Below are 23,041 nucleotides of genomic sequence, written 5' to 3' on the forward strand. Positions count from 1 at the left end.
TGAGTCTGACTGCACTGAAACTGAAAACTTGTCTCTGAAAAATGACATCCAAAATGAAATGAAATGACATCCCAAACAAAACTGAATGACAAGTCTCAGAGTGCATGAAATTTTTATGACTAAGGTCATTGTTTAGAACAGAGAACCCAACAGGAAGACAGACGAAACAGGAGACTCACTGATGAGAAACACAAATGGCCAATACACTGACAATACGAGACAAGTCAAGAAGAATCTATGGCAAGAACTCTTGGCAAGGATGTGACTGAAGCAAAGATACTTCTTCCCCCAGCCGTGAGAATGTTACCCCTTTGTAGAGAAATGGGATGTTTTGTAAAAGGGAAGATGGACCCTCCTTACATCCTGGCAGGTGTGCCCACTTAAAAGACAGTATGTGAGACCAGGCTGATGACTGCTGACTAATTCTAGCACTGTTATAATAGGCTTCCCTGGAGGCTCAGTGGTACGTTGTCTGCCTGCCAATGTAGGAGATGTCGGTTTGATCCCTGGGTTGGGATGATGCCCTGGAGAAGGGAATGGCAATCCACTCCAGTATTCTTGCCTGGAGAATTCCATGGACAGAGACTCGCACGTGACAGTCTATGGGGTTGCAAAGAGTTGGACACGACTGAGCGACTAACACACACAAGTAAATCAACTATACTTCAACAAAAAAATAAAAACAATAAATAAATAAGCAAATAAAAAGGCCGTGCAAAGCAGGTCACAAAGGATGGCCCCCAGAAAAGCCACACTGGGGTCAAGTGTAAAAGACCACTGTTAGGTATCACTCCTCCACTGAGTCGTCTCTCTGGCAGGAATTCTGCTCCCTCAGTCAAGATTCTGTCCTATGGCCCCTCTGATCTTGGGCCTCTCTGCAAGGGCCTGGGGACAGTAAACCCCTCCAGACGGTTATGCTCCGCTCAGCCATGGGCATCTCCTCCTTTCGTTGAGCTGCTATAACCAGTGTGTGTTGATTTGTGAATGAAGTCAGATCCCTAAACGCATCTCGGAACGCCTGCACGGGCCTGTCTCCATCTTTCTGGTCTTGCTTTCACGTCTCTCTTCACCCACCACTCATCCGTCACGTGGACACTTAACAGCTTGAGGTACTGACGTATGACAGACGAATGACAGAGTGAGCATACTCTAAACACAGAATCCAATGAGTTTTGACACATGTGCACACCTGCATAGCCACCACCACGATCAAGGGAGAGAATCTACCCATGGCCCCAGGATTACGTCCGGCTCCTTTGTTACAAGTAATTCTCCACCTTCACATTCCCTTCTGCCGGTTTTACACGTTCTTTCCAATGGCCTCATCATTCAATTATTATTGAAACATTTCCCATCCTGCGTACTTTCCTCTTAATGCCCTCTTCCCCCCAGCATATCTGTGCTAATTCAGAGTGCTGAACACAACTAAGTGCTTTAGACACAACCTCTGGTCTCAGGGAGTGGACTCTGCGCTGTCTCCTCCAGGTTGTGTATGCAAAACCACAACCTGCTCTCTGTCTCCCACTCAAGGCAATGGGGCTCCTCTGAAGCCCCTAGTTTTGTCTGGGGAGTAGAGTGAAGATCAAGTCTATTATTATTCATCCTGGAACCACCCCAGACCAAACAGCTGACCCTCTTCATGATCCTCCTCTTCTCAGACCCTGACATGGAGCCTCGAAAGATCCCACAGTCGAGGGCAGAGGGCTGGGGACCACCTGCTGTGGGCCCTTATCTGAATGTGCCAAAGGCTGGGGGTTCCTCGTGTGAGGGGCCCACCCATGTGGCCCAGCACTCAAGCCCTGCAGCCTCCACCCCGCCCCCCACCTCCCCAGCTAACAGAAAGACAACTTTCTTCAGCTACATCACAGCACATCCCCTGGCGATGGCTTCAGGGTGTCCACTTGGGGAGGGTCCAGGGCAGCGGTCTGGGAGGAAGAGGGGAGCATCTTGAAGCTGTGTTTGACGAGCATGTTGCCTTAGACCTTAGAAATGTCCACTGTCAGGACATTCCTGGTGGTCTAGGGTTAGGACTCCGTGTTTCCACTGCAGGAGGCTGTCCTAGCTTGAGGACTGGAGAAACACCGAATGATGGAGAGGGGCTCATTCATCCAGGCGAAGGCTTGACCCTTCACCCTTCCCCACCAGGAGGAGGGGTTCTGCCTGTGGGTGAACTGCAGCATCAGCTCTTCCCTGATGTCCAGCCTGCTGCCCACCCTGACCATTCTAGACTTGTTGGCCTTCACACTCCGTCACAAAATATCAATGTTCACTTATTCTCAGGAGCATATTTATTTCTTTTTTTTTTAATTTTTTTTTTGCATTTTTATTTCTTCAGCATGGTTAAAAACATACTCAAGATTAAACAATAAGTCTATTTTTCAGGCCCCTAGGTTTTTAGGAAATTGTCTTGCTGGGTTTCCTTTTTTTTTTTTTCTTCCTTTAACTTCCTTAGAGACAAAGAAAAGAATCTTCAAGAGAAGTAAGCTTATAAACTCAATAACTGATTGATTCCTGGAAAGTTGTATTTCCTTATCCATTGATTAGGTTTCTTTGGATAATTTGTTTTACTACAGCTCCATAAATTAAACCAGATACTTGAAGCAAACAAACAAACAAAAAAAAGACATTTACCTCTGTTTTCAATTAGAATTATATCATTATAATATAACTGTAATGATAACCGGGGATATAGCAAAGAATAAAGTTGGGATGGATATAATATCAACCCATGATGAGTCATATTCCATCGGTTATGATTCCAATTTTTGCAATCTTTTAAAACTTCTGTTAATATTGATCAGAAAATATGTCATAATCTTATGTTGGGTTTGACTTGGCAAAGACCACCATTAACCTACCAAAACATATTTTTACCATTTATCTTGTCACTAGACATTATTAGGAAGTGAAAGAAAGTGAGAGTGTTAGTTGTGTCCGACTCTTTGTGACCCCATAGACTGTAGCCCATCAGGCTCCTCTGTCTGTGGAATTCTCCCTGTGATCTGGGGTTTAGACGTGGTGGGAAAGCTTCAAAAAGAGACCCAGGGAGCAGGGGGTTTCAGAGCCTCCAAACCCTCAAGAACAATCTGAAGGACCAGAGAAGCAGCATTGCCATCATCTTCCGGGCTCCAGAGAGATTCCTTATCAGACTGGAAGGAGAATCGGGGACCACACTCCTTGTGACACAGGGCAGGTGCTGGGGGCCAGGTCCCTTCCACATCAGGCCTCAGGCACCTCCTCCCTTTCTGTGGCCACTGCTCTTTTTGCCAGCCAGTTTCCCAGAGCATGGGAATTCACAGAGAGCTCCCCTGACAGACTGGTCACCATTTCCGGCATCTGAAATGTCTCCTAGAGTGGACCCACTAAAGGCCCCTGTTCCAGACAGTGACACTGCCCTCTGTGCCCACCAGGTGTTAGGTGGTCCTCCAGAGCCTCCAGACCCCCACATATTGTGGCCCACATACACATACTACAGGGCCCCTATTATATAATGTAGTGTTAGTGGTAAAGAACCTGCCTGCCAATGCAGGAGAAGATGCCAAGAGACTCAGGTTCGATTTCTGGGTTGAGAAGATCCCCTGGAAGAGGGCATGGCAACCCACTCCAGTACTCTTGCTTGGAGAATCCCATGGACAGAGGAGCCTGGTGGGCTACAGTCCGTGAGGCTGCAACAAGTCAGACACGACTGAAGTAACTTAGCGTGCATGTGCCATAGTACCACCCATCAGGGGCTCCTTGCACTGTAGCCGTACTTTTTCAGAAAAAGTTTAGCAGTTTAGTTTCAGGGAAAAGAGGAAAAGAATTGGGTTCATTGTTCAGATGCCTGTGTAAGTGGCCAATTTTGATTTTCAGGAGCAGGAAAAACTTGTAGGGAGAAAAAGAAACAAGTGATACAAACAATTTTCCATGCCATTAAAGAAAAATCAGATGCTGTACATAAGAATAGACTGCCATGGGAAACTGTAACATTTCTTGCTCCAAATATCTTTAAAAAGGCAAAATAAGTACCCATCTGTTCTCTGATGGTATAATAGCAAAAATGTTGGCTCAGCCATAAAAAAGAACGAAATAATGCCATTTGCAGCAACATGGATGCAACTAGAGATGATCATCCTAAGTAAGTTAGAAAGAGAAAGACAAATACCAAATGATACCACTGATACACAGAATCTAAAATATGGCACAAATGAACATATCTGTGATCTAGAAACTGACTCACAGACATAGAAAACAGACTTGTGGTTGCCAAAGGGAAGGGGAAGGATTGGGAGTTTGGGATTAGCAGATGCAAACTATTATATATAGGATGGATAAACAACAAGGTGCTATTGTATAGCATGGGGAGCTATACTCAATATCCTGTGATAAACCATACGAAAAGAATATGAAAAAGAATGTACCTATAACTAAGTCAATTGGCTGTACATCAGAAATTAAACAAAACACTGTAACTCAAGTAGAGTTCAATAAAATCAAACGCTGGAACAGCAGTGACCCATGTCATATCAATATTTGTGTCGACCTCTTTCAACCATTCACCAGTGCTTCACAGAGGTTGGAGGCAGAAAGTAAAATGGTTAAACTGGAAAATTCAAAAAACAAAACCTTTAAAGTGGAAATTTCTAATTGTTTAAGAGGTTTCCCTGGTGGCTCAGATGGTAAAGAATCTGCCTGCAGAGCAGGAGACTTGGGTTTGATCCCTGGGTCAGGAAGATTCCCTGGAGGAAGAAATAGGAACCCACTCCAGTATTCTTGCCTGAAGAATCCCATGGATAGAGGAGCCTGGTGGGCTACAATCCATGGGGTCGCACAGAGTTGGACATGACTAAGCAACTTTCACTGTTTACAATGCTCTCCAGAAAGATGTCCCCTGTTGCACGTGTCCAGCTGCAGGGACCAAGAACTGAAAGGAACACGGTTAAAAGAACATTCCCAGGAGAAATCTCAGGGATGGGGTGGGAGGCAGGAGTGAGTGAAGCCTGGGTCACCTTCAAGGTCAGTCGCACAGCGTTGCAGTCCTCACGCAGCGGGTTCAGCTTCAGTGTCTCCCCAAGGTTGCTGCAGCCGGACACTTGGTGCTGGGTCTCACAGCAGACACATACCTCCACACTGTCAAACTTGATCTGGATGGGGGAACACAGACAGAGCTCAAGGTTAGAACCTGGCGTGTGGTTCCTAATGATGAGGAACACGGGACAAGCATCCTATCTCATTTTCTTTATATAATAAAGTCAAGATGATTTTTTTTTAACAGACAAAACCCACCAGAAATACCATTAGGAATTATTTAAAATTCTTATTTTCAAAAGCAATTAATAAAATAAAATTTAAGAAACCTAAGCTATAAAGTTAGGGTTTCTTCCCTGGTGGCTCAGACAGTAAAGTGTCTGTCTACAATGCGGGAGACCAGGGTTCAATCCCTGGTTTGGGAAGATCCCCCGGAGAAGGAAATGGCAATCCACTCCAGTACTATTGCCTGGAAAATCCCATGGACAGAGGAGCCTGGTAGGCTACAGTCCAAGGGGTCGCAAAGAGTTGGACACGACTGAGTGACTTAACTAACTGCAGTGGTAAAGAACCCACCTGACAATGCAGGAAACGTGTGTTCAATCCCTGGGTTGGGAAGATTCCCCTGGAGGAGGAAATGGCAACCCAGTCCAGTATTCTTGCCCGAGGAATCCCATAGACAGAGGAGCCTGGTGGGCCACAGTCCATAGGGTTGCAAAGAGTCAGACACAACTGAAGCGACTCACCACACATGCACTCACATAGTAGAGATTAAAAGAGCATGGGTTAGCTCTATAGCCATAAATGTGCAAATCTAGAGAACACAGATAACTTCCTAGCAAAATACAAGCTATGATACCTAGTCCATAAGTAAACCTAAAGATCAATAACCATAAAACAGATTAGAAAGTCCAAAATGGTATTTCAGGCTGAGTTTGCTACTGCTATTGCTAAGTCACTTCAGTCGTGTCAGACTCTGTGCGACCCCATAGATGGCAGCCCACCAGGCTCCCCCGTCCCTGGGATTCTTCAGGCAAGAACACTGGAGTGGGTTGCCATTTTCTTCTCCAATGCATGAAAGTGAAAAGTGAAAGTGAAGTCGCTCAGTCGTGTCTGACTCTTCGCGACCCCATGGACTGCAGCCCACCAGGCTCCTCCGTCCATGGAATTTCCCAGGCAAGAGTACCGGAGTGGGGTGCCATTGCCTTCTCTGAGGCTGAGTTTGCTCTGACCTTTAATGAAAAGATAATTCCTATGTTTTAAAACAATTTCAGAGCAGGAGATAGAGAAGAAAATACCACAGTTACCTTATAAAGCTAGTTTAACCTTACCCACAATTCTGAAAAGGAAAAACAAAAGCTCCCCACTCCTACCACAAACCAAAAGATCAGTTTCTCCTTTCAAACATGAGAATATTCTAAGCAAAACAGTGGCTCCTTGAATCCAAAGCTGTATTAAAGGAATTATATTCCACTGCTGTACTAAAAAGTACTCTTGAATGCAAACTACACAGCCCAAATCTAAATGCCTTAAACAAGAAAGGGAATTTATAGATTCATAAAACAAAAGAGTCCAGGGTTTGGAATTCAGGCATGGTGGCAAGCAGGTACTGAAATGTTCTCAGAGCTTTCTCAGTCTCCACGTGCCCTTTCCTTAGGGTTGGCTGTATGCTCAGAAGGAATCTCCTAAAAATATGTCCAAAAGCTGGAAGCTTAGCAGCCTTAGTGGTCAGTGTGTATGTTCTAAATGCTACAGCCCCAGGCCTGGCTGGCCATGCAGCACAAGGGAGAGAGGAAAACTTAGTTCTGTTAAACACCATGTACTTACTTGTTCCCAAAGCCTAGGTTATCTTGAAAAATATTCACGTTTCATTTTAGAAATAGGATTCTGGAACAGCGGTAAATCAATCAAGAAAATCTGTTCCAGGGACAAATCAAAGGAGAAAAATCATACGATCTTATAAATAGATCTCAAAAAACTAGTGCCTCAAATTTAGCAGGCATTCATGGTAAAAACTCTGAGTCACTTTCAAGAATAGGAGAAAATGACTTAAATCTGATAAGGCTTTTACTCGGCAAATATCAGAAGCAAGTAACATTTTAAAACTATGTATTTGTTTTGAAGGACTGCACTGGGCCTTTGTTGGTGTGCACAGGCTTCCTTCGGTAGTTGTGATACATAGGCTCTGCTGCCCTACAGCATGTGGAATCTTCCCAGACCAGAGATCGAACCTGTGACACCTGCACTGGTAGGTGGATTAACCCCTGGACCATCAGGGAAATCCACAAATAGCATTTTAACTGGAGAAATATGAAGGCAATTCCACTAAGATCAGGAATGACACGGAGGAACGACACCCATGGCCACAATTCTGCACTGTTTTAGGAGCGCTTGCTAATTTAAAGATAAGAAATGACTGCAAACTGTGTAAATACTGGAGAAGATAGAACTGTCTTTCCAAATGTGATCGAATATCTAAAAACAATCTAAGAGACTACACTAAAAATGATGGGAATTAAGAGTATTTGTTCAAAGAAAACCCAGAAGAAATGCCCCATGTAAGTGATTTAAACAACCATGAGGGCACGACTTTCTGAGTCTGCTTATGAGTCTATCCACAGCTCTACTCTTTTTCCATCTAACAAACACTTCGCTTGTTTCACTAAAGAGTATTTGTTGCATTGGTTATAATAAATATGATACTGTGCTGTGCTTAGTCGCTCAGTCCTGTCTGACTCTCTGTGACCTCATGGGCTGTAGCCCACCAGGCTCCTCTGTCCATTGGTATTCTCCAGGCAAGAATATTGGAGTGGGTTGCCATGCCCTCCTCCAGGGGATCTTCCCAACCCAGGGATCAAACCCAGGTCTCCTGCATTGCAGGTGGATTCTTTACTGTCTGAGTCACCCGGGAAGACCAAGAATGCTGGAGTGGGTAGCCTATCGCTTCTCCAGAGGAGGGGATCTTCCCAAACCAGGAATTGAACCAGGGGTTCCTGCATTGCAGGCAAATTCTTTACCAGCTGAGCTACCCAGGAAGCCCAAATATACTATTAACAACCAATTAAAAATAAAAATGGCAAAAATATTCTATTTAAAGTAACAATAACAAAAGATAAGAGATTAAACATGGAAATTTAATGACCTATGTGAAGCTATGTATAAAATGCTATTAAATGGCAAAAACTCAGATACAGGAGATGTGGGTCATTCTATCTGGCACCCATACCACGGAGCCCTCCTCCCAGACTGGAGAGTTTTTTGGTGAATCTTCCACTTTTCCCAGAAAGGCTTCCCTGGCCAGCATGCCAGAGAGAGAGCAGGCAGGTGTCCCAGGCTCCACACGTAGGACATGATACCTTTACAGGGCACTCTAAGTGGAAGCTTGAGGCATGCACTGAACCGGCTGCACCCTGGCTCTGTAAGTAGCAGACATGAACCACTTCTAGAAGGGCAGGAGCTGGGCTCTGGGGGCAGCATCCAGAGCCCATGGTCAGTGTGGTCAGACACAAGCCCAGGGCTGATGACAGGGTCACTCCCAACAGCAGCTCCTCAATATGATTTGGAACACTGCTCCCTTCCTGGCTTTGTAGCCCCCAAATCTGATTTCTGGTCATCCTGGAGACTGAACTTTAGGGGGTCCCATAATAACTCCTTCAGATGGATAACAGCTCCAGTTGTTTCTTTGAAACTCAGAACTGGGACTGACACATACGGCCTGAATCCGTGGAGGGCACAGTTGGCTCCCACGTGGAAATCTGGGACATCTCCAAAATGCTGGCCCTTGCCAGAGACACACAGATGGTTCAGCAGTAAAGAATCTGCCTGCCAATGCAGGAGATGCAGGTTCAATCCCTGGGTTGGGAAGATCCCCTGGAGAAGGAAATGGCAACCCATTGCAGTATTCTTGCCTCAAGAATCTCAGGGACAGAGGAGCCTGGTGGACTACAGTCCATGGGGTCGCAAAGAGTTGGACACGACTGAGCACTCACCCACTCTGGAATCCAAGCTGAGTCCCAAGGGGGTGCATGTGCAAAAGTGTTTTAAAGACTATTTGGAATAATAAACATTCAAGAATTAAGCCCCCAAATTGGGAAAGAATGGTAACCAGAGAAGTAGATGTCTTAACAGACTAAAGGTCAGCGGAGGACATCTAGGTGGCTTGAAATAGCTGCCATCTCTTTCAGATGCTCAACTGGACTGAGGTTCCTGGTCTCCCTTACCCACTGATGACTCTGGTAAAGATCCCAAGACCTGGAGAGAAAAGTCTAGTTGGAACACCTTGGCTGAGCAACGATGATGCACACATCGGGGCGGAGGTAAGCTGCCCCAAGAACACAGGACAGATATCCTTCCAAAAGCTGCTCTGGCTTAGAGTCCAATCAACCCATAAAAGTAAGCCATAGGGTCTTCCTTGGTGGTCCAGTGGCTGAGAATCTGCCTGCGAATCAGGGGACACAGGTTCAATCCCTGGTGAGGGAACTAAAATCCCACATCCTTTGGGACAACTGAGCCTGCAAGCCACAACTACTGAAGCCCATGCACACCCTAGAGCTGTGCTCCCCAACAAGAGAAGCCACTGCAATGAGAAGCCTGCGCACCACAGCTAGAGAGTAGCCTGTTTGCTGAAACTAGATAAAGTCTAGGCAGCCAAAAATACATACATACATACATTTACAATGAAGCCATGAGGAAGGCACCAAGCGGGTGTCTTCCTCTCTCCTTCCCGTGGAAACATACTGGCCCTGAGCTCCCCCTGAAGCTGGCACCTGCCACACCCGGCAAGCAGGGGTCAATGCCTGGGGCTCCACTGAGTCCTTGAGCTCCTAGCACCGGGATAAAGTCTGGCTCTCCTGAGCGAGCCTGTGTCCCCACATCTCAAAAGCCTTGAGGAATGACTGCATATGACCATGGCCCCACTTTGGCATTGACTCTGAGGCTGCTAACGTAAATGGCTACACAGCTTTCTGGGGAGGGAGAAGAGAGAGACTGGGTTTGGGGGGGGTGCGGGAAAAGGATGGTTCAGCACATGGAGTGACCCGTTATCAACCTCAGGGGATGGACGCTGACATTAATCTCGTCCTTCTGTTACTTCACTGAGGCTGTGATTAATTCTGAGACAAATTCTGGAAGCCTTCTGATGAGGTCTGTGACCTCAATGTCTTGGTGTGCAGGGGCTGGCAGATTTATCTCAGGATGTCCCTGCATGCTCGGGTCACTGGGACCCACGTGACAGAGCTTTGTGGTGATTTCGCATGAATCTCTTTGCAGCACTAAAAAGCCAGCCTGGCCCCCAACCCCTCTAATTAATGGCCTGTCAGTCTGACAGGGAGGAGAAAAGGCCCAGTGGAAAGGGAGGGCCAGGGGCCCATGTGTGCGATGCTCCAGCCATGCCCAGCCTGACACTGAGTGGGGTGGAGGTCCTCAAGGCTGGGTTTGACCAGTTTTCCTCCAGCACCTATGGCTTCAAACAGGCCAGGACCCTGAAAGTTCCCACTAGGCTTGTTCTTCCGGAGAAGGCAATGGCACCCCACTCCAGTACTCTTGCCTGGAAAATCCCATGGGCAGAGGAGCCTGGTGGGCTGCAGTCCATGGGGTCGCTGGGAGTCGGACACGACTGAGTGACCTCACTTTCACTTTTCACTTTCATGCACTGGAGAAGGACATGGCAACCCACTCCCATGTTCTTGCCTGGAGAATCCTAGGGATGGGGGAGCCTGGTGGGCTGCCGTCAATGGGGTCGCACAGAGTCGGACACGACTGAAGGGACTTAGCAGCAGCAGCAGCAGGCTTGTTCTTCTGCTGTTGTTGTTCAGTTGCTAAGTCATGTCTGACTCTTTGTGACTCCACTGACTGCAGCACACCAGGCTTCCCTGTCCTTCACTTTCTACAGGAGATTGCTCAAACTGGTGTCCAGCCACCTCATCCTCTGTCATCTCCTTCTCTTCCTGCCCTCAATTTTTCCTAGCGTCAAGGTCTTTTCCAATGACTCGGCTCTCTGCACCAGATGGCCAAAGTACTCAAGCTTCAGCTTCAGCATCAGTCCTTGAGTTCTTCCCAATTCATTAAAATTTAAATTTTCATCTTTAAACTGACAGATTTTTTGTCCTCATATTGCTTTCACAATGCTGCTTTCCTCTGTCAAGGAAGCTTGACAGTGATGGTGGACCAATGTTTCTGAATCCCACTTTGCACATAATTAAGTGCACTGGAACACAGGCGTGCTGCTGATGACAGCAAAGTGCTGCTCTGTTCTCCGGTTCTCATTGCACTTTAGAACATGCATCACAGGGTCAATGGGGAACATCCACTAACAAAATTTCCTTAAAACCCAAAGTCTGTTGAGGAGCTAAGGTTTTGTGTGTTTTTTAAAATTGTGTGGGTGTATAAAGCATCTAAGGCAAACAATATATAATTCCAGTAGATAGAAATTTTATTATAAAAATCATACAATTAAGCTTTTAAACCTTCCCTGACCTTTCGGGGAAAACTAGGACCTGCTTTTTATTCAGATCATCCGACATTTCACCTTTATTTTGGTCTTGCTTTCATCACAGTCTATCTGTTTGCTAATTTAGCTGTTGTCTCTGCAACAGATGCTCAAATTATTTGTGGAATAATAAATCTAACAGAGGGCACAGACTTTACATTTTTCATCACATGAGTGCCACTGTGAGAGAGACAGGCAGAGACAGACAGAAACAGAGAGACAGAGAGAGGTAGGGAGTGACAGAGACAGGGTGAGACAGAGAAAGATAGAGACAGACAGAGACAGGGAGACAGAGAGAGAGTGACAGAGACAGACAGACAGGGAGATATAGAAGGGGGGGTAGAGAGAGAGACAGAGGCAGAGAAAAAGAGACAGAGAGACAGACAGAGAGAGAGAGACAGAGATAGAAGGAGAGAGAGCACTAATCTACAAGTGGAGAATCTGAAGGGGTCATTGTAACCTTTCTGTCAGGGAGCCAGTTGTCCCCATAGGACATGGCAACAATTTCTGCCATCCTAGGAGTCTTTACAAGATCTTTTTGTTCAAATGACACTTTCAAGGGCGGCAGAAGTTGATAAATTATGAATGTTCACAGCAGCCTCCCTGCTGATCAGGGAAACGAGGCTGCTGGTCTTGAGATGTTCCCACCACAGGAGAGGCCTGGAGCCAGCTGGACTGCGGGGGCGGGGACTCCATCTCCTCCCTGCCTTTTGTTAACATGCAGAAGTGTGTTTTGGGGGCCAGACTCTGAGAAGTCATTAGTTAGCATTGTAATCAACGCAGAGCCTGACTTGGCCTGCAGAAGCAGAGAGAGGGCAGAACACGGTTAACAGGAACACAAGGCACATTTAGCATTTCTGTCCCTCAGAGACCCAAGTGAGGATGTTTGGAATAACAGAAACATCATAAAGAACTAAAATGAGGTTCTGGGGCCAAATTAACTTGGGAAATAGCGGTTTAGAAAATGAAACAGGGGGTTCGCTGGTGGCTCAGTGCTACGTTCAATCCCTGGTCTGGGAAGATCCCATGTGCCATGGAGCAACTAAGCCCTGCACCACGACTACCGAGCCTGTGCTCTGAAACAAGAAAACTGCAGCAACGAGAAGCCCATGCACCGCAACTGGAGAACAGCCTCCATGCGCAGAAACTAGAGAAAGCCCGCGCAGCAACGAAGGCCCGACACAACCAAAATCAACACATTAAAAAACAAAACAAAAATGACATGGCCTCTCTCCTGCATGGCTTCTCAGTCTGTCAATCTTTTCTTGCTTGTCACCACCACATGGGAGGCGACCAGGGACCCAGGATGCCTGCATTCCTGTTCTCCCTCCCCCCACCTTATTTCTAAAATAACATCCACCACATTGTCCACACCAAACGCTCCCAAGAGCCACTGGCAGAAAAGGGGGAGGAGGAGCGGAGGGGCTGCTTTTCCTCCTGGGCCCCAGCTGTGGGGGCAACCACAGGGAGGTGGGGCTCCCCCAGGCTCAGCCCCCCACCCCGGGATCGCTGTGCTTCCAGACACAAATGCCTGTCAGCTTGTGTTGGTTCATTCTTTGAGTGTAACGAACCATCCATCAAGAAGAGCATTTTCATTGTTTTCTGGTCTCTAGTCCAACAGAAGGGTATGTGACCTTCAGTGGTGACCTTCAGAGTTACGAAAAAGTCCTGCTCAGAGGCCCGCCGTGTGTCTCTGGGTGAAACTGGAAGCCCCCCTCAGCAGCAGAGCCCCGGTGAGTCCTTAAGGAACGACTTCTGCTCATTGTTTCAGTGGTGTGAACACACCAGAGACAGGGGTAGAGATAAAATATCTGTGGGGGGCAGATAAGAACCAAGGTGGGAGGACATGAGCAGGGCACCTGGACACTGATGTTTTCAGATTTCATTTAAATCTTGGGGTGGGGGCAAGGGGGAGAGGAGACTCACCTAGTGTGAGGGTGAAATTGGGGAATGGCACATAACAATTTCAGTTTCTGGCTTTGCTTGACGTTTCCCAGGGCTCCCAAGGCTCCTAGGTCCTGGGCTGAAGTGAGCTTGCTCTGGCTTCGTCCTCGGTTGCTGGGGGTGGGGGATGTGTTTTCTCCTTTCTGTGAGGCGAGGGGCCCTCCCCTCTGCTCTCCATCTGCTACAGCCAGACTCCTCACCTGGCACCTTGGTGCCCATGTCCTTGGTCTTGGCGAGCTCTCTGCTTTGACAGTGGGCATCTCATAGGCTCTGGGGGATGCGGTCACCAGAGTGACCTGTGCTCCTGTCAGGTGAGTCACTAACACCCTCGAGAATCGGTCAGTTTCAAGCACTGTTTTTCCTTCTAGAGAGCACGTTTCTAGCAGATATTGGTGTCATTCTTGTTCTGTGGCTCAGTCGTGTCCAACTCTTTGCGATCCCATTGGCTGCAGCACAGCAGGCTTCCCTGTCCTTCACCATCTCCCAGACTTTGCTCAAACTCATGTCCATTGAGTTAGTGATGCCATCCAACTATCTCATCCTCTGTCACCCCCTTCTCCTCCTGCCCTCACTCTTCCCCAGCCTCAGGGTCTTTTCCAATGAGTCGGCTCTTCATATCAGTATTGGATCACATCAGCTCTTCACTCTTCCACAGTATTGGAGTTTCAATTCAGCATCAGTCCTTCCAATGAATATTTCAGGGTTGATTTCCTTTAGGATTGACTGGTTTTATCTCCTTGCTGTCCAAGGGACTCTCAAGAGTCTTCTCCTGCACAACAGTTTGAAAGCATCAATTCTAGCAGATATTAGAGGTCTGCTAACTCCAACACTGGCTGAGCTGGCCTGGCTGCAGCAGGTGCCCCTGGGGCTAGGGTGAGGGGTGGGGGACAGAAGGGTCACCTGGGAGGCCGGCCCTGGAGCACACGGACCTCAGCTCCCTGCCAGGCCAGCCCACTCCATCCGAGGGCACATGCTCTGGAGATGGTGTGGCTGACCCACTGGAGAGGATGCAAGAGGGGTTCATCAGAGCTGATGCCTGCTCCTCCCAGCTTCCTCCATGCCCTGTTCCCTGACACACATGCAACCCCAGCTCAGAAGACAGAAGGGTCCACACAGGAGAAGAACCTTACATTGTGCTGATACTTAGGGGTCTCCTGAGGAGCGCTGGGTGATGGATCAGGGTCCCCATTGTCAGGACAGACATGGTTAAGCTCCCAAGAAATGCAGCAAGTCTACTGTATTTCTGTGAACGGTCCTGGGAGGCAGGGGAGTGAGTCAATCTTGCCTATGGCTTTCACTCAGATCTAAGTATAGGAATGAGGCAACATGATCCAGTGGTGGCTGGAGACTGGAGGGATGTGAAAAGGTCCCCAAGTGTCCCAGCCATGAAGTCACATGAACAGAACCATGAGAAGACAGTGCCAGGCAGGTGTCAAGTCCAGCAGGAAGAAATCCCTGGGTCAGAGTCCTTCCAAGTCCACGGAGACCGGGGGCACAGAGCCAGGGCTGAGATGGCCAGCTCCGTGCACTGCACGCCCCCGGGCTTCCTGCTCTCAAATTCCGGTTACCCTTAGACTTGGTCTCTGCTGCTCCCACCCCAGAAGCCCCCGACCCCTGCTCCCCAGCATCACTCAGGTCCCAGCCCATCGGTCACCTGCTCAGAGAAGACTGGGCTACATCCATACACCAGACTGCTCCTTTTCTTGTAGCCCTTCCTGTTACCTGTCTCTTCTGTTTGCTCCTCTGTCACCCACCTCTCTGCCTATAATGTGAGCCACACAGAGGACACAGAGTCAGGATTCGTTTGACTTGTCACAGCACCTAGGACATTTCAGACATGGGACTCTGCTTCTGCGTTTCTGTGAAAATATATCATCCAACGAATGTAAGGGGAAATGGACACAGGACAGGTGAGTATTTCTATGGAACCACTGTCGGCTGGGCTTCCCTGGTGGCTCAGTGGTAAAGAATCCACCTGCCAGTGCAGGAGATGTGTTTAATCCCTGGGTCAGGAAGATCACCTGGAGAAGGAAGTGGCAATCTACCTCAGTATTCTTGCCTGGGAAATCCCATGGACAGAGGAGCTTGGCGGGCTACAGACCATGGGGTCACAAATGAGTCAGAAACAACTTAGTGACTCAACAACAACTGTTGGCTTACTTTAAACATATCAGTTCTTATTTTGCTGAGAATTTCTTCTTTGCTGGGGAACTTTGGGATTTGGACTTGACTTTCAAATTGCTGTGTTAGCCATGACATCCATTTGCTGATGATAATGACAAATTCACATGCAGATGAACTAAAAGAGAACTGTGTTACTCTAGAGGGGACAATTCTGTGTCATCATGACAAACTGCAAAGAAGAGTCCAATACCAAATTTCCTGCGAAGCCAAGAGAGGCTGAGACTCTTCTTGACCCATGATTAGTAGAATACAATCTATAGCTCTCGGCAACAATGGAAACCTGGAAGGAGATTGTGGCTGAGACCCTGAGTGGACCTGTGTACTTTCAGCTAAGTTTTCTGAATTTCATCTTTAAAGCCGGGCATTTCCAACAACCCCAGCCGAAGGCCGCATCCTCTCCTCATTTACTATTCATCATGATGAAGCTGAATCAGGGTTGCCCTGGTTACGGTGGAGCTCCTCTGAGGTCTGTGGCTTCGTAATTAGTGTTGGCTTGGTTACTGGGTGCTTTCAATTTTGAGATTAGAGTGCGGGTAATAAATGCGGCTAGAAGCATCATGAAAAAATTCTAACAGGCTCTGGAAAGAATAAAATAATCATAGAATCAAGGCCCTCCTCCAAAATGGACCATTGAGGATCTCAAGCTGTGGTCCTGATAAACCTAGTAATGAGAAATAAAATGGTAGAGGCTTCCCAGGTGGCTCAGTAGTAAAGAACCCACCTGCCAGTACAGAGACATGGGTTCGATCCCTGGGCTGGGAAGATCCCTTGGAGGGATGGCAACCCACTGCAGTATTCTGACTGGAGAATTCCATGGACAGAGGAGCCTGGCAGGCTGCAGTCCATGGGGTCGCAAAAGAGTTGGACACAACTTGAGAGACTGAGCATGCAAAAATAACAGAAAACTTTTTACACACTGCTATATTTAAAATGGATAGCCACAAAGACCTATTGTATAGCACATGGAACTCTGCTCAATGTTATGTGCCAGCCTGGATGGGAGGGGCGGGGGGTTTGGGGGAGAATGGATACATGTATGTCTATGGCTGAGTCCCTTTGCTGTCCACCTGAAACTATCACAACATTGTTAATTGGCTATACCACAATACAAAATGGTTCTGATGTTAAAAAAAATTAAAGAAGAAAAAATAAAAAACAATAACTGAATAATGAAACTGTTAATTAGATGACTTCAGCTAAATGAATTGGGCTTTCACACACAGAATGTTAAGTCTGTTATCAAGACCTTGCTTGTCCCAGCATTCAGTAAACGTTCTTTGAGTTTCTGCCATAACCTCCTTCTGGACTCCAGGAGGAGGAGTAGTCCTGGGGAGCCTGGAGGACTGCTAGAAGGGAGGATGACAAGGGATGCAGCCTAAGAACAAGGGTTTCCAGAAAATAAGAGAGGGTGGTGCCCTGAGCAGGCAGGAAGCAGACTGGATGCTCAGAACTCAGTCTAGTCCCTGTGCAGAGGCCCAGCACCCTCACCAGGCTGAGATAAGGATACCCGGCTGCAGGAATCCAGTGTCTGCGAGCATCTGGGGACAGGTGTCCTGTGTCCGAAGCCTGGTCTTTAAGTTGCCTGGAGTTGAGGTGGGTCCGCTGCCAGGGGTGAAAGGGATGAAGGGCACATTCGGGGTGAGAGGGTCTGAGATGCTATCCCCATGCCTACACTTGTAAGGGACATGCAGAGTGCGAGGGGCTCTAGGATTTGTTTGTGCCCCAAGTGGTCTCTAGAAGAGCTGCTGCTGCTGCTAAGCCACTTCAGTCGTGTCCGACTCTATGCGACCCCATAGATGGCAGCCCACCAGGCTCCTCCGTCCCTGGGATTCTCCAGGCAAGAACACTGGAGTGGGTTGCCATGTCCTTCTCCAATGTATGAAGGTGAAGAGTGAAAGTGAAGTCGCTCAGTTGTGTCCGACTCTTAGCGACCCCATGGACTGCAGCCTATCAGGCTCCTCCACCCATGGGATTTTCCATGCAAGAATACCGGGGTGGGTCGCCATTGGAGAACCCTAACCAGCTGGATCTGGAGGGTAGGTCCTGGGGAGGATCTCAGACCTCAGCAGGTAGTGTCAGCCCAGGCTCACAGCGGGGTGGGCCAGGGGCCAGCACAGAGCAAGTGCCATCCCGCCCACTTCCCACTTCCACTGCTGTGATGCTCAGTCTGGGCCCCCAGGCCCAGATACCACCAGGGATGGAAAAGTAGAAGATGGAAAGGGGAGAAGTGCTGAACAAGTCCTGGAATGAGGTAACATTAACCCTGGAAAGATTGTTCTCAGCTGATAAGAGACCAATATCACAACGCAATGATAAGGGTCATGTTTATTTTTCCTACATCAGGGGACCCAGGCCAAGTTAAAGGGAGGTATAAAAAATGAAGAATGTGTTTCTGCAGTTCTGAGGCACCCTGTAAAAATGTCAACACACCACATAAAATATAGGTGAACAGGACTGAGACCAAACATCGTTCCTAAGTACAGACATAAATAGGCTAAACTTACCAATTAAAGGAAACAGAGATCTTGAAAACATTAAGCTATATGAAATCAGCCAGACACAAAAACACATATATTGTATGATTTCACTCCTGTGACGTCCCTAGAGGTATCAAAAATCTCAGAGCCAGAATGTAGATGGTGTTTTCCAGGGGCTGGGGGAGAGCGGAGGGGAGTAGTTAGTGTTTAGTGGGACAGTTTTTGTTTGGGAAGATGAAAAAGCTATGGAAATGGATGGTGGTGACAGCTGCACAACAGTGTGAATGTACTTAATGCAGCTGAATTTCATGGTTACAAATAGTTAAAATGGTACATGTTATGTGTATTTTACCACAATAGAAAAAAGGGGGGGGAAGACGTCTACCTTTATAAGCTGATTAAAATGCCACTTAATTATGAACTCATACGTGTAATCAAGAAAAAAATCAAGATGAGATGTTCTCCCCATACCTACACTCGTAAGGGACCTGTAGGATGTAAGTGGCCCTAGAATTTATTATCATTGTTACCATTCATACAATAGATAAAAATTTTCTTATAGAGAAATATACACTTTTAAAAATATTAGACAATATTTATGGAAGAATACTAAGAACTATTTTATCCCACCAGGTTCCTAAGTCCATGGGATTCTCTGGGAAAGAATACTGGAGTGGGTTGCCATATCCTACTCCAGGGGATGTTCCTGACCCAGGGATCGAACCTGCATCTCCTATGGTTCCTGCACGTAGGCAGATTCTTTACTGTTGAACCACCAAATTTCCTATTTATACTCATGGCTTTAAAATTGATTCAAAGCCCAAAGAGATCACAAACAAGAAAAAATGCAAGATCTGCTAAATAACTAAAATATCAGCAACCCCAAACAATTTGACTGATGAATCTTTTCAAAGAGTCATGGAACAGATGGTCCCATGGCCTTTATATCATTGTATGTATGTTAGTCACTCAGTCACGTCTGACTCTTTGCAACTCCATGGACTGGAGCCCGCCAGGCTTCTGTGTCCATGGGATTCTCCAGGCAAGAATACAGGAGTGGGTTGCCATGCCCCCCTTCAGGGGATCTTCCCGACCCAGGGATAGAACCTACGACTCCTGTGTCTCCTGCATTGGCAGGTGAATTTTTTACCAAGAGCCCACCTGGGAAGCCTTGGACTCTGCTGACATTAAAATTATGGTAAGGGAATAATATGAACTCTATACATACAAATTTGACAATTTAAATAAGATGTATCAACTTATTAAAAATCACAAGCTACCACAACTCAGAACAGGAAACAGACAATTTGAATAGCCTTATACTATTAAGGAAGTTATTTTTATAATTTTAAATCTCCCCCATAAGAAATCTCCAAGCCTAGATGGTCTCACTAGAAAATTCTATCAAATGCTTAAAGAAGAATCAATACCAATTCTAAATAATTTCTTCCAGAAAGAAGAAAAATGTTCATGTGTTGCTCATTTTCTAGTTGACTTCTTTGTTCAGTGTTGAGATTTCTTCATATACTCTAGATACTAGTCCTTTTTCAGATATGCCACTGCATATTTATTTCTCCAAAGTGTATATATGCATGTCAATGAAACACATGAAAAGAGGTTTAACATCATTTGCATCAGGAAAATGCAAAATGAAACCATATTGCCACACATCTCCGAGAATGACTAAAATATATATATACACACATATATATATCTGTGTGTGTATATATATATATATATATATATACATACTGTCAATACCAAATGCTAATGAAGATGTGGAGAAACTGAATCATTCATACATTGCTGATAAAGATGTAAAACGTACAGAAGTGTGGCTGGAAAAGTCTCTTAAAAAACTAAACATGCAGTTATAATATGGAAATTGTGTTCTTGGATATTCATCCCAGAGAAATGAAAACTTATGTTCACACAAAAATGCATACATGAATGTTCACACCAGCCTTATACATAACAGAAAAAACCAGAGGTAGTGGAGGTAATTAGTTAAACATGCTGTCATCCTACATGCCATGCAGTGCTACCCAACAATGAAAAGGAATGGACCACTGACATACACAACACCACCTTGGATGAACCTCCATGGAATCATGCTGAATAAAAAGAGCCAGTTCCAAATGGTTGCATATGCATGTTTTCATTTACACAACTTTTTGGAAATGAGGTTTTTTTTTTTCTTTTTTGAGAAACAGTGAACAGATTCGGGGTCTCCAGGAGTTAAGAGTGGGCAAAAGAGAAATGAATGTGGTTATAAAAAGATCAGCATGAGGGATCCGTTGACTGTGGTGGTGGATACGTGAACCTACATGAATGACAAAATCACATAAAACAATAGACACACTCTCACACCCATCCAGACAAATGAATATAAGTAAAGATGGGGAAATCTGATTGCATCAATGTTAATATTGTGGATGTGATATGTTATTATTGGAAGAAACTTGAAAAAATGTACAGCAGATCTCTGGGCTTCCTAGGTGGCTCCGTGGTAAAGAATCTGCCTGCCAGTGCAGGAGATCTGAGACACGACAGTTTGATGATCCCTGGGTTAGGAAGATTCCATGAAGAAGGGAATGGTAACCCACTCCAGTATTCTTGCCTGGGAAATCCCATGGACAGAAGAGCCTGGCAGGTTACAGTCGATGAGATCACAAAGAGTTGGATAGGACTAAGAACAACACACAACGACAAGATTTCTATTATTTCTAATAACTTCATGTGAATTCACAAATGTATCAGTAAAAATAAATTTTCAATTGAAAAATTTAAAAAATTTATATGAATCCTAACTCTTCCATTTCTATTCTGGAAATAAAAGCATTTTTGGGTGACATTTCTATAGGTGTTCATTGTATATTAAATAAAAAACAAGTTTCTGTATCCATTTTAACATGGCTTTGAAAAGATATATTTTTCAGATCCAACAGGTAGGATGTAAAAGTAAGGACTTGTGGGATTCTGGTTTATATAAACTATCTGATTGATACAGACTTTCACTCTTCATCCATTTCTAAAATAAGAGGATTAGCTATGGATGATTTTTAAATTCCATTATTGCTGTGTCCACAGGCTTCAACTTATTCATTCGTTATCCACCATGAAAAGTGTTTTTCTATTTAAAAATTTTTGTATCTATGTGAGATGATGGATATTCACAAAACTTACTATCATTATCATCTCATGATGTAACTCAAATCATGATGCTGTGTGGGGAAAGAAGCTAAAAAAGTCAATATATGTATACATATAACTGATGCACTTTGCTGTACAGCAGAAATTAACACAACATTGTAAATTAGCTAGACTCCAATAAAAAAAATTTTTTAATTGCTATTCTGTACACCTGGATACAGTGTTGTATGTAAATTATATCTCAATAAAACTGGAAGAATAAAAAAAGGTCTACCTAGAAGGGTGGGATGGGGGAGGAGAGGAAGGTTCCAGAGGGAGGTGATACATGTATAATTATGGCTGATTTGTCCTGCTGTACAGCAGAAACCAACACAACATTGTAAGGCAATTTTTCTTCAGTTAAAAAAATAAACAGCTCTATTGCATCACAAGGTACTAAATACTGATTTAAATCCATATCAATCAATGTAAAAAGTTAAGAAAAAATATGCTCTATAATATTTGTAACAAAGGGAAAGCACCTTTATTTTCCTAGCTTATATGGCTGTCTACCTGGAAACTAAAAGGTAATTTTGGGAAAACTTTTAGAGTCAACAAAAAATTTCAACATATGAAATATACAAAAATCAATTGCATTTTGGCTTCCAAGAAGATGACGGAGATGTGCCTTTCCCTGTTCTTCGGAGAACAACTGAAAACCCTGGACACTGTTTATAAAAACCCTGGACACAGTTTATAAAAATGCCAGCAGCAGTTCAGCACAGCCCCTGACCTCTCAGAAATGACAGCCAGTGCATAAGTAGCTGTGAGGGCATTGTTATTGTTCAGTCATTCAGCTGTGTCTGACTCTTTGCGACCCCATGGACTGACTGCAGCACACCAGGTTAGTTTCACTATCTCCTGGAGTTTGCTCAAACTCACATCCATGGAGTTAGTGATGCCATCCAACCATCTCATCCTCTGCCACCCCCTTGTCCTCCTGCCCTAATACTTTTCCCCAGTATCAGGATCATTTCCAATGAGTCAGCTCTTCACATCACCTGGCCAAAGTACTGGAGCTTCAGCTTCAGCATCAGTATTTCCAGTGAATATTTGGGGTTGATTTCCTTTAGGATTGACTGGTTGGGACTCTCAAGTGTCTTCTCCAGGACCACAATTTGAAACCGTTAATTCTTTGGGCTCAGCCTTCTTTATGGTCCAACTCTTACATCCATACATGACTACTGGAAAAACCATAGCTTTGACTACACTGACCTTTGTCAGCAAAGTGGTGTCTCTGCTTCTTAATATGCTGTCTAGGTTTGTCATAGCTTTTCTTCCAAGGAGCAAATATCTTTTAATTTCATGGCTGCAGTCATAATCTGCAGTGATTTCAGAGCCCAAGAAAATAAGAGGCATGGCTCTAAGTTAAAGAAACAAATGCCAGTGCCCCATACTCAGGTGCCAGGGTCACATCAGGGGTCACTTGGCACTTGCACTGAATGTCACAGGATACACGTTGATCTAGACCCCAGCCACACACTGCCTACCACATGCACGTTTCAATATAACCAAATGAGAAGCCAAGTTGTGATAAAATATAATGGTTTAATTCAACAAACGAAAATTCAGTCCACAGCACACCATCTACAGCACACAACCTATAATTTTCCAGGTTTGAAAAGATAATTCTCTTTTTAAATTGGAAAATGAGAACTAAATTGTTTGGATGCACTCATTATCAAGCTTATATGTTATCTCAGCACTTAGAACAGACTTACAAAATTGATTTTCAAAACTTTAGTGCAGA

The 23,041-nt window shown here is 45.4% G+C and overlaps 1 protein-coding gene across 1 annotated transcript in view; it reads right to left on the bottom strand.

The window, feature by feature from the left end:
* ENTREP2 (endosomal transmembrane epsin interactor 2) overlaps positions 1–23,041 on the bottom strand; it is a 247,543-nt gene that overhangs the window by 27,429 nt on the left and 197,073 nt on the right. The window contains exon 4 of the mRNA XM_068990964.1: positions 4,989–5,123. Within this exon, the coding sequence (XP_068847065.1) occupies positions 4,989–5,123 (135 nt within the window). The remainder of the gene's footprint in view (positions 1–4,988; positions 5,124–23,041) is intronic.

Source organism: Capricornis sumatraensis, chromosome 19 (genome assembly GCF_032405125.1).
Source record: "Capricornis sumatraensis isolate serow.1 chromosome 19, serow.2, whole genome shotgun sequence".
Classification (NCBI taxonomy): Eukaryota; Metazoa; Chordata; class Mammalia; order Artiodactyla; family Bovidae; genus Capricornis; species Capricornis sumatraensis.